Source organism: Procambarus clarkii, chromosome 66, assembly GCF_040958095.1.
Source record: "Procambarus clarkii isolate CNS0578487 chromosome 66, FALCON_Pclarkii_2.0, whole genome shotgun sequence".
In the NCBI taxonomy this organism is placed as follows: Eukaryota; Metazoa; Arthropoda; class Malacostraca; order Decapoda; family Cambaridae; genus Procambarus; species Procambarus clarkii.
In genome coordinates this window covers 7,056,768-7,069,175 of record NC_091215.1, presented here as the reverse complement: position 1 = coordinate 7,069,175, position 12,408 = coordinate 7,056,768, and the positions used below count along the sequence as shown (strand labels likewise).

The following is a 12,408-nucleotide window of genomic DNA, read 5'->3' as shown; positions in this document are numbered from 1 at the left end:
CTGTGTCCCCTTGTTCGTGTCCTTCCCATGCTGAAGAGTTTGTCTTTGACCACCCTGTCAATTGCCCTGAGAATCTTGAAGGTGGTTATCATGTTTCCCCTTACTCTTCTGTTTTCCAGGGATGTGAGGTTCGGCTCCTTTAGCCTTTCCTCGTAGCTCATTCCTCTCAGTTCCGGAACGAGCCTGGTGGCATACCGCTGGATCTTCTCTAACTTTGTCTTGTATTTAACTAGGTATGGGCTCCAGGCTGGAGCTGCATACTCCAGGATTGGTCTTACATAAGTAGTATGCAGGGTCCTGAACGATTCCTTACACAAGTTTCTAAGGGCAGTTCTTATGTTGGCCAGTCTAGCATATGCCGCTGATGATATTCTTTTGATGAGGGCCTCTGGGGACAGGTTCGGTATGATATCAACCCCCAGATCTTTCTCTCTATTTCACTCTTGCCGGATTTCATCTCCCAGATGATACCTTGTGTTCAGCCTCCTGCTTCCTTCGCCTAATTTCATTACCTTACACTTTCCTGAGTTGAACTTTAGCAGCCATTTTCTAGACCATTCTTCCAGTTTGTCCAGGTCATCCTGTAGTCTCTGTCTATCTTCATCCGCCTTGATTCTTCTCATAATTTTTGCATCATCAGCAAACATTGAGAGGGATGAGTCTATACCCTCCGGAAGATCGTTTACATATATTAGAAACAGGATGGGTCCATGTACTGAGCCCTGTGGGACTCCTCTGGTGACATCTCGCCACTCTGATGTCTCCCCACCTCACCGTTACTCGCTGTTTCCTGTTGGTTAAGTACTCCCTTATCCACTGGAGCACCTTCCCTTTTACTCCTGCCTGATGCTCCAACTTTTTTAACAGCCACTTATGGGGTACTGTGTCAATAGCTTTTTGGCAGTCCAGGAAAATGCAGTCGGCTACCCCTTCTCTTTCCTACCTAATTTTTGTTGCCTGGTCATAGAATTCTATTAAACCTGTGAGGCACGATTTACCATCCCTGAACCCATGTTGGTGGTGCGTTAGAAAGTTATTTCCCTCCAGATGCTCTATGAGCCTTTTCCTCACGATCTTCTCCATCACTTTGCATGGTATACAAGTTAGGGAAGCTGGCCTGTTGTTCAGTGCCTCTTGCCTGTCACCGTTCTTGTATGTTGGGACTGTGTTAGCTGTCTTCCAACTTTCTGGTAAGTCTCCTGTTTCCAGTGACCTGTTATACACCATTGAGAGTGGCACACTTAGTGCTTCTGTACCTTCCTTTAGTATCCATGGTGAGATTCTGTCAGGCCCAACAGCCTTTGTCACATCCAGCTCCAGCAGACACCTTTTGACCTCATCACTGGTGAGGTCAAATTTCTCCTAGGTTGCTTGATTTGCCTCCTCCTCATTGAGTGCAGGAGCTTCTCCTTGTTCTATTGTTAAGACCTCCTGGAATCTCTTGTTGAGTTCTTCACACACCTTCTTGTCATTCTCTGTGTATCTGTTCTCCTCTTTTCTGAGTTGCATCACGTGTTCCTTCACTGCTGTTTTCCTCCTGATGTGGCTGTGGAGCAGCTTTGGGTGTGCCTTGGCTTTACTCGCTATGTCATTTTCAATCTGTCTCTCTGCTTCCCTCCTCACTCTGAGGTACTCATTTCTGGCCCTCTGGTATCTCTCCCTACTCTCCGGTGTTCTGTTATTTCTGTAGTTTCTCCATGTTCATTTACTCAGTTGCTTCACTGCCTTGCATTCCAGGTTGAACCATGGGTTTTTCTGTTGTTTTCGTTTTTCTCCTTTTGGACGGGGATAAATCTGTCTGCAGCTTCCTGGCACTTCTGGGTGACAAAAATCCATCATGTCCTGTACATTCTTGTCTCTAAGTTCTGTTTCCCATGGTATTTCCACGAGGAAGTTCCTCATCTCGTCATATTTTCCTCTTCGGTAATTTTGTCTTTTTTCTCCAATCCCATCCTTGGATGGGTTATCCCTACCTCCACCAAGTATTCAAAAGTCAGTACACTGTGGTCACTCATTCCTATGGGGGCTTTAACTTAACTTTCCTTATTTCTGACTCTTTCAGGGTGAATATCAGGTCAAGTCTAGCTGGTTCATAATTGCCTCTCACTCTTGCAGGTTCCTTGACATGGTGGCTCAGAAAGTTCCTTGTTGCAACTTCCAAGAGTTTAGCTCTCCACGTATCTGCACCACCATGTGGGTCCCTGTCATGTTCACAGAAAATGGTACCATCCGTTTTCTATGTGCGGCGGCTGGGACGCCAGAGTGAGGAGGTAAACAAGAGAGCGTACAGGACGCCCGCCAAGCTTGGTAGCTACTAGTCATGTAATCATATTAAGTATTAAAGTCAGTAACCAAGTCATGACTTTACATCAACCCTACAACCAAGACTTCCTCAGTAACACACAAACACCACATTGGCGACGAGGATGAACTGTGAACGCAGGTATTTGTTCAGTTTCAAACACAAGGGAGAAGCATGCTGCCTGGAGGAGGAAGAGAAGCTGTGAGCGCCATACCCAATGCTGTATGCTAACCGATGCTGTGTGCTAACCGATGCTGTGTGCTAACCGATGCTGTGTGCTAAACGATGCTGTGTGCTAACCGATGCTGTGTGCTACCCAAGCTGTGCTGAAGAAACTGTGTACTGAGGAATCTGCCGACGTTGTGTACGAAACGACGCTTTGATGTGTACAAAACCTGATGTTTTGGTTACGAAACGACGCTTCGTGCTACAAAATTCATCACACTGAACTGACTGCTGTAACAGCTGCTGTACCAACTGCTGTGCCAACTGCTGACAACTGCTGTGCTGCTGCTGTGAGTAGGAACAACACATGTACACAAGGGCTAGGTAAGAAGTCAGTTGCTGCTATATTGTGCACTGTTGTGAACTTTTGCATTAAAATGCTTGTGTGCTTTGCAAAATTAAAGTAATTACAGTGAATTCTTGACTAACATATACAGTGCAGTAAGTGTTTAATATTCTGAGGAACATTTAAGTGATAAGTTACATTTATTCAGTAAAAAATGGCAAATATACCTCAGTTTCCTGCATTTGATCCTGACTGTGACCAGACAAACCTGTCACAGAGGTGGGTCAAATGGCTTAAAAAGTTTGAAAATTTGTTGATAGTTTCTGACATCAAAAGTGCTGAAAGAAAGCGTGCCTTTCTACTTCATTATGCAGGTGATAGAGTTTGTGACATCTTTGACACACTGAAAGACACTGGTGGTGCCAAAGATTATGACACTGCCAAAGCCAAACTAACAGAGCATTTCAAACCAAGGCAAAATACTGCAATGGAAATTATGCATTTCAGGAGAGCAAAACAACTCTAATGAAACTGTGGATCAATATCACACACGTCTGCAGGGTTTAGCAGCCCATTGTGAGTTTGCTGATGTTGACAAAGAAATCAAACAGCAAATAATTGAAACATGCACATCTACACGTCTCCGTCGAAGAGCTCTAGAACTTGTTGATGATGAAAGTTCTCTTACCAAGATACTGGATATTGCTCGTCGAATGGAAGATGCTGCACGTGATGCTCGTGTCATGGAGTGCAGTGCCAATAACGGTTCTGCCACTGTTACTAATAGTGATGAGGTACGTAAGGTTCAGAGAGGACATCGTAATCAAAGAAGATATCATGCCAAACCTAACAGTAAATTGAGCCGAGAACCACATCACACCTGGAGTCATGGAACAAGACTCAAGCAGTCACAACGACCCACATCAGAGGGTGTCAACAATAAATGTTACAATTGTGGAGGAGACTACCCACACCAAGATAATGTTTGTCCTGCTCAAGGTAAGAAGTGCTATGAGTGTGGAAAACTAGGTCATTTTGGTGCTATGTGTCGTTCTGCACTAAAGAAACCACAGTCAATGAATAAAAGCACTGTACGAGGATCAGGTCATAGGGGTCGAGGTGGTAAACACAATATTGCACCTCATATCCAGAATGTTAATAATGTACAAGACAACATTTCATTACAACCAGTCTCAGATGACAGTGAATGTGATTATACTTATGGAGTACAAGCAATCACAGAATGGAATGATCTTCCAAACAACCCAGAGACATGTGTATACATTGCTGGTATTTGTCTCAAGGTTCTCATTGACACTGGATCAAACATTGACACCATTGCTGAGTGCCACTATGAGAAATTTAAAAAACAGTTCCCAAAGCTTGAGAACTATAATGGCAAAGCCACTGCCTATGCTTCAAAGGTAGCCTTGCCAGTGATTGGAACTTTCACTGCAGAGATTAAGTCAAAGAATGTAATGCTCATTACTACATTCCATGTTGTTAGGAATGCAAAGGAGTCTTTACTCAGTTACAAGACTTCAACCAAATTGGGGCTACTTCAGCTTTCTAATGCTGTAGCAGTGGAATCTGCAAACAATGTTGATGCTATTGTTGCTGAATTTTCTGATCGATTTAAATCCATAGGTTGTTATACTGATAGCAAAGTACATCTGCATATCAACCCAGATGTAATTCCAGTTGCCCAACCACATCGCCGACAACCATTCCATACTCGCAAGAAAGTCGATGCCGAACTGGATAGGCTGATAGAACTAGATATCATTGAACCAGTACCAGGCCCAACACCATGGGTAAGCCCAATTGTCACTCCACCAAAGCCGAAGAATCCAGATGAGATACGCATTTGTGTGGACATGCGTGTTCCCAACAAGGCAATAATGCGTGAACGCCATCCTACACCGACTGTAGATGATATGATCTACCGCTTGAATGGTGCAACTGTATTCAGCAAGTTAGATTTAAACAAGGGCTATCATCAGCTTGAACTTGATGAGGAGAGTCGATTCATCACAACGTTTACGACACATCGAGGTCTGTATAGGTACAAGCGCCTGAGTTTTGGTATCAACAGTGCTGCCGAGGTATTCCAGCACATCATCAGCCAGGTATTGCAAGACATACCTAATGCTGACAACATGTCTGATGACATCATTGTTTATGGCCGTACCCAAGCTGAACACGACAAAGCTCTTCGTGCAACATTGCAACGCTTACGAGAAAAGAATCTGACGTTAAGCCGAGCAAAGTGTGAGTTCAATCAACATAAAATTGAATTCTTTGGACATGTACTTAGTGACAAAGGTCTGTCTCCAGATCCTAAGAAAGTTGCAGATATCAAGAATGCTGCACCTCCTTCAACGTCCACTGAAGTACATAGTTTTCTGGGAATGGCAAACTACTGTTCTCGCTTCATTCCAGATTTTGCTACCATTACGAAGCCTCTACGTGAGCTCCTGAAGAAAAATGCATCATGGTACTGGAGCGATATCGAGCAAAATGCATTTGATGCCGTGAAAGATGCACTAGCAGAGAATGCGACTGCTGCATACTTTGATCCATCAATGGACACTGAATTAACGGTGGATGCTAGTCCTGTTGGATTAGGTGCTGTTTTAGCCCAACACAAACCTGGTCAACCAGATTCCCGAGTAGTAACTGCCTACGCCAGCCGTTCTCTCACAGATGTTGAGCAACGATACAGTCAGACAGAGAAGGAAGCTCTTGCTCTTGTATGGGGCTGTGAACACTTCAATGTGTATCTGCTTGGTGCACCCTTCACCACGATAGTCACTGACCACAAACCGTTGGAGACCATCTTCAATAATCCAAAGTCCAAACCACCAGCTCGCATTGAGAGATGGGCTCTTCGTCTGCAACCATACAACTTTACGGTGAAATACAAGCCGGGTGCAGGCAATCCCGCTGATTACATCAGTCGACATCCTGCAAACAGTTTCACCATCACCAAGCATCAGCAAGTTGCCGAGGAATATGTACACTCTGTAACCTGTGATGCAGTCCCTAAGGCTCTCACTCTTGATGAAATCCGTACTGCAACCCTGGAGGACCCAACTCTGCAAGCAACAGTGGATGCATTGACTAAGAAAAAGTTTCCACGCATCCCACCCTCAGGAGTTGACCAAGATGCATTCAAAGCACTTGAACGCATCCAGACAGAATTAAGTGTTACGCAACGACACGACACTGTGCTGCGAGGTACTCGTATCGTGATTCCAGCTGTTCTCCAGCAACGTGCTCTGAAGCTTGCACATCAAGGACACCAAGGTCTTGTTAGGACCAAACAGCTGCTACGAGAAAAGGTGTGGTTTCCTGGCATTGATCGTCAAGCAAAGGATATGCATGATGCCTGTGTCCCTTGCCAAGCTGCAGTGGATACTTCAAGACCAACACCTCTACAACCTTCACCACTACCTGCTGCACCATGGACGGAAGTATCAATGGACTTCTGCGGACCACTACCAACTGGAGAGTACTTGATGGTAGTCATTGATGGTCACTCACGTTATCCAGAAGTAGAAATCATCAATTGCACATCTGCAAAGGCCGTCATCCCGAAACTTGACAAGATCTTTTCAAACTTTGGCATTCCTGAAGTTGTCAAGACAGACAATGGACCGCCATTCAATGGACAAGACTTCGTCAACTTTTCTGAGCATATTGGATTCAAACACCGCCGTGTGATGCCACTACATCCCCAAGCAAATGGAGAAGTTGAGAGATTCATGCAACCTCTCATGAAAGCGGTACGCTGTGCTCATGCCGAAGGACGATCCTGGAAACAAGCTATGTATGCTTTTCTCAGGAACTACCGTGCAACACCACATGGAACACTGGGCAAGTCGCCTGGCGAACTTTTATTTGGACTTCCTATGAGAATCGCACTACCCGTCATGCCAGCCGAGGTAACGGATAAACGTCTCGCTCAGAAGGATGCACTAGCCAAGGGCAAAATGAAAATTGCTCATGATCAACGTGCAAAGGAACAGTTCATAAAGGTTGGTGACACTGTTCTCGTTAAAAAGAAAAAAGAGGGAAAGTTAGATATGCCGTATGATACAAAACCATATAAAGTGATTAGTGTAAAAGGAACTATGGTAACAGCTAGTAATAGAGATCATAGTATAACACGTAATATGGCTTATTTCAAAGTGATTCCAACTAGTGTAGAAAATGATGAAGTGCAAAGTCGTGCAAAAGAAAAAGAAAAAAATAGTTATAACCCGACAAACAATTCATCAAGGGATGTTATTGCATTTAAGGACTCTCGTCCTAAACGTCATGTTAAACGCCCTACACGATTTGATGATTAATTGTGTTTCTATGTAATGAAAAGTATTTACTTATTATGCTAAACTAAATTTAATATTGTTTGAATAATGCAGATATCTCATTCAATATTTTGTAACTTTGTATTACAGTTTCTTTCTTGTTTGTTTAACATTGCATATATATTTTTAACATTGAAATCCTTTGTGGAAAAGATTAAGTTGTTTAAATTCTTTGTGTGCTTAATTAATGTTAAATGTATGCAGTATCTCTTGATATGGTAATAACTTACTTTGTGTCAATAACTTTGCTTTGTGCTACAAGCATGGTAGACATCCTGTATTCATTCTTTTTAAAGAAAAGGAGGGATGTCATGTTCACAGAAAATGGTACCATCCGTTTTCTATGTGCGGCGGCTGGGACGCCAGAGTGAGGAGGTAAACAAGAGAGCGTACAGGACGCCCGCCAAGCTTGGTAGCTACTAGTCATGTAATCATATTAAGTATTAAAGTCAGTAACCAAGTCATGACTTTACATCGACCCTACAACCAAGACTTCCTCAGTAACACACAAACACCACAGTCCCCATTCTCCCAGTCTATCTTTCCATGGTTGAAATTGCTCATGATTAAGAGTCTTGAGCCATTCCTGCAGGCAACTGAAGCTGCACTCTCTATTATATTAATGGTTGCCATGTTGTTCCTATCAAACTCCTGTCTAGGTCTTATGTCATTTAGGAGAGGGTTGTAAATGACTGCCACTAATATCTTAGGTCCACCCATTGTTACAGTTCCTGTTATGGAATCTCTGAAAGCGTCACAGTCTGGAATTCCAATCTCATCAAAGCTCCAGTTCTTCCTTATCAGCAGGGTCACTCCTCCACCTCTCCCTTCCCAATCTTTCCTTACTATATAGTAGTCTTTTGGAAACACAGCATCTGTTATGACTCCTGACAATTTTGTTTCTGTGAGTCCTATTGCATCAGGGTTTCCTTCTTGCACCCTTTCTGTCAGTTCACCTGCTTTGTTGGTAATCCCATCAATGTTTGAGTACATTACCTTGAAGCTCACTTTCTTATATCCAATTTCACCCTCACTCCCCACAAATGTAGGATGTTGTTCCATGGTCATTGCTACTTGGGCAGGCTCATCCTCCTGTGAGGTAGTTGCCAGGGATTCACGGGGAGGTGGAGTGTGGGATAGAGGGCTTAGGTCTTGCTCAGGACTGCTTGGGGCAGGAAAAAGTCTTAGTGGTGAGGGGGCAGGGATTGCATGGGGAGAGGGCATGCCCTCCTGTGGTGTAGTTGCCAGGGGTTTGGGGGAAGGTGGAGTGGGGGATGGAGGGCTTAGGTCTCGCCTTTGTGTGGCCACCTTTTATTGACTGCACTCACCATACCAGCTTAGGGGACATATAACACGCAAAAATTCGGAAAAAATCTAATATTTTTGAAATATTTATAAAAATACTACAACGTTCTGGCAACACTTTGGCGCAAACCGGATACTGTTATGATATAAATTAAAGTATTTATGGTACATTTGCATGCGTAATTGTGCAGAATCCGGTGCCCCGCCAAGGGTATTGCGTCGTACGTTCTAAACGTCAATTTTTCCATAATAACGTCGGAAATAACTCTGTATATATGACAATAAATATACACTCATTGGCAACCGTGTCCTAGTGGGAGTGAGTGAGGCAGCAAGCCACCAGTCACATGGTGTGTCCTGTTGAGAGTGGAGGTTGTCGACGCGCTCTCCATTTTTGCTCCTGGAATCTCGCTTTTGTAGCGTCAAGCGCACAATGACCTGTAAACGGAAGCTTCAGAAGAAAAGAGTAGCCAATTTGGCACACGGTCGCCGTCTTCGGCAGGAAAGGAGAGCCGCTTTAGCGCAAGGGAGAGTAATATCAAGTGAAGATAGAGGAGGGCTCCCGGCTTCAGCTGTGAGACGCCTGACGCCGCCGCCACCCCCCGCCATGACCCTCCTCAACCCCAGCTCCTCTTTCAACGCCTCGATGTGTATGGACCGGCCACGACAGTCGCCATCTACATCTACTGGTGTGGCAGTGCCATCTACATCTACTGGTGTGGCTGTGCCATCTACATCTACAGGTGTGGCAGTGCCATCTACATCTACTGATGTGGCAGTGCCATCTACATCTACTGGTGTGGCAGTGCCATCTACAGCTGTGGCTGGTGTGGCAGTGCCGTCTACATATTGTGTGGCAGTGCCATCTACATGTGGTGTGGATGCCATCTACATCAATTTCAGTAGGTTAGTATGTTTTAGTGTTATAATTTGATATTTAGTAATAATTGTAATATGTATGTGCAGGATATATATATATATATATATATATATATATATATATATATATATATATATATATATATATATATATCTATATATATATATATATATATATATATATGTCGTACCTAGTAGCCAGAACGTACTTCTCAGCCTACTATGCAAGGCCCGATTTGCCTAATAAGCCAAGTTTTCCTAAATTAATATATTTTATCAAATTTTTTTCTTACGAAATGATAAAGCTACCCATTTCATTATGTATGAGGTCAATTTTTTTTTATTGGAGTTAAAATTAACGTAGATATATGACCGAACCTAACCAACCCTACCTAACCTAACCTAACCTATCTTTATAGGATAGGTTAGGTTAGGTAGCCGAAAAAGTTAGGTTAGGTTAGGTAGGTTAGGTAGTCGAAAAATAATTAATTCATGAAAACTTGGCTTATTAGGCAAATCGGGCCTTGCATAGTAGGCAGAGAAGTGCGTTCTGGCTACTAGGTACGACATATATATATATATATATATATGTCGTACCTAGTAGCCAGAACGCACTTCTCAGCCTACTATGCAAGGCCCAATTTGCCTAATAAGCCAACTTTTCATGAATTAATTGTTTTTCGACTACCTAACCTACCTAACCTAACCTAACCTAACTTTTTCGGCTACCTAACCTAACCTAACCTATAAATATAGGTTAGGTTAGGTTAGGTAGGGTTGGTTAGGTTTGGTCATATATCTACGTTAATTTTAACTACACTAAAAAAAATTGACCTCATACGTAATGAAATGGGTAGCTTTATCATTTCATAAGAAAAAAATTAGAGAAAATATATTAATTCAGGAAAACTTGGCTTATTAGGCAAATCGGGCCTTGCATAGTAGGCTGAGAAGTGTGTTCTGGCTATTAGGTACGACATATATATATATATATATATATATATATATATATATATATATATATATATACAAACCTAGAAGGGGTACCACCTTTGGTGCAAGTGTAGGGACCCATAGCCTCGGAGAAGAAAATAACATATATATTATATATATACATAATAATTTTTTTTTTCAATTTTTTTTTTCGTTTGTTATCAGGGGATTTGCATGGAACTTGCACACCTTGCTCAACGAATGCCTATCTGCAAGGGTGCCAATTATGAACGAAATCGGTCGACGTCAAGCTCAGCTACAGGTGGCCAAACTTTGATCTTATTTACTCAGGTAAGTAATTTACAACTTCAAAGTACGTCATAGCTTTCATTTATTAATCAATTTACATGCAAATTACACATTATATGTAGAGTTTGTGCTTCTACAAACCGATGATATCATTTTAGTCAAAAGTCCATTTGTTGATTTTATAAAAATTTATAAACATCATATATTGCATATTTTTGGAAGGGTATTTTTGAATAATTATATTATTGCACTAAACACTTTTTTTTATAAAACTGCTATCATCAATCCTTTATTATATGCTAATTTCAATATCTGAGTGTTATAGAAATGATTTTAGTTGACACATGTTTTCCCTGACATTATTTGAAAATGTTGAAAATTCGTTGAATAATACGTTGTGTATTTTTTTCTCCTTTTCTGTTTAGGGTGTGATGCTAAAACTTGGACCAGTTGCAGCCCTTTCTATAACCATTTCATAAATAAATTTATAAACAAATTGAACAACTTTTAATTTACCGTGATATGCCACCTTAGTGGTTCGTTATGGAGAACACAAATGTAGATCCTTATATATAACGTGTGTATAGAGTGTAATAACAGCAATAGGAGTAGGTTGGGAGCCGCCATTTTGGTGAGGGAGGTGCGTCGTCTGCATGACTTATCATGTTGTTTACTGGTGGCCACTATGATCTTTGGGCACCATACCAGCTTATTTGTACAAGTTTGATGAATAAAAACAGGTAGATACCTATATATAATGTGTGTATATAGCGTAATAACACCACAAAAAATATCGTTGGAGAAGAAATATTAGTGCGTCTGGCCTTGAGGGTGGCTGCCACCAGCTGACTGTGTGAGTAGCTACGTCTTTGTGCCTTTACTCACCATACAAGCTAAGATGTACAGTTATGGTTAACAAAACATATAAATACTTATATATAACATCTGTGTATAGTGAATAAATGCAAAAACAGTATTGTGGGAGGAGAATGAGGGGGAGTGGGGTGTGGTTGAGGGAGTGAGTGACAGCGAGTGGCTGGCTGGTGTGTGGCGGTCACTCCTCGTTGCATTTTGACTCACAATACCAACTTAGTGGTTCGTTATGTTGAGCAAAACATGCAGATACTTATATATAACCAGTGTATATAGTGTAATAGCAGCAATACTATTTGTTTATTGTTTTATGAACATAATAATTTAAATCACTAATATGCACACTATAATTTTAAGTACAGCGATGCTTCACACATTTTATTATATAAATATATCACAATTCACTGTATAGAATAATATTAAGGCAAAAAAACTAAGGAAAAATCAATCAGAGACATTGAAATAATTAGGTAATAATATATTTGTGGCAACTGCCGCCTGACAGCTCGAGGAGCTAAAGGAGCTATCAGGAGTAAGCGCCAAGCCATTACAACTATATAGCCCTTGGAAGGGATCAGGATAAGGATTTGGGATGGGACGGTGGGGAAGGAATAATGCCCAACCACTTGGACGATCGGGGGATTGAACGCCAACCTGCATGAAGCAAGAGCGGAGTAGACCTCGTCTGGCGAAGGCTCTGTCAACGCCCCTTTTTTGCCAAACTTCCCTACCCTATTGAGGCTAAAATATACCACCTACGATTTTTTTCCATGATCAGGGAACACAAATGAACACTTTTATAAGACGAAAGAATTTTTTTGATTTTTTTTTGTTGCGCCTGTGGGTGTTAACCCTTTAACTGTGCCCCCTCCATATATGACACCCCCCCCCCCACCCCAGTGTGCAGGAAATATATTATCTTG

At 41.9% G+C, this 12,408-nt stretch overlaps 1 protein-coding gene across 1 annotated transcript; it reads left to right on the top strand.

Annotated features, from left to right (window-relative positions):
• Positions 1-8,856: 8,856 nt before the first annotated feature.
• Positions 8,857-11,116, top strand: LOC138355098 (uncharacterized). The gene is made up of 3 exons (XM_069309795.1): positions 8,857-9,397; positions 10,529-10,654; positions 11,038-11,116. The coding sequence occupies exons 1-2, from the start codon at positions 8,925-8,927 to the stop codon at positions 10,638-10,640; spliced, it is 585 nt and encodes a 194-aa protein (XP_069165896.1). The 5' UTR covers positions 8,857-8,924; the 3' UTR covers positions 10,641-10,654; positions 11,038-11,116.
• The last annotated feature ends 1,292 nt before the right edge of the window (positions 11,117-12,408 follow it).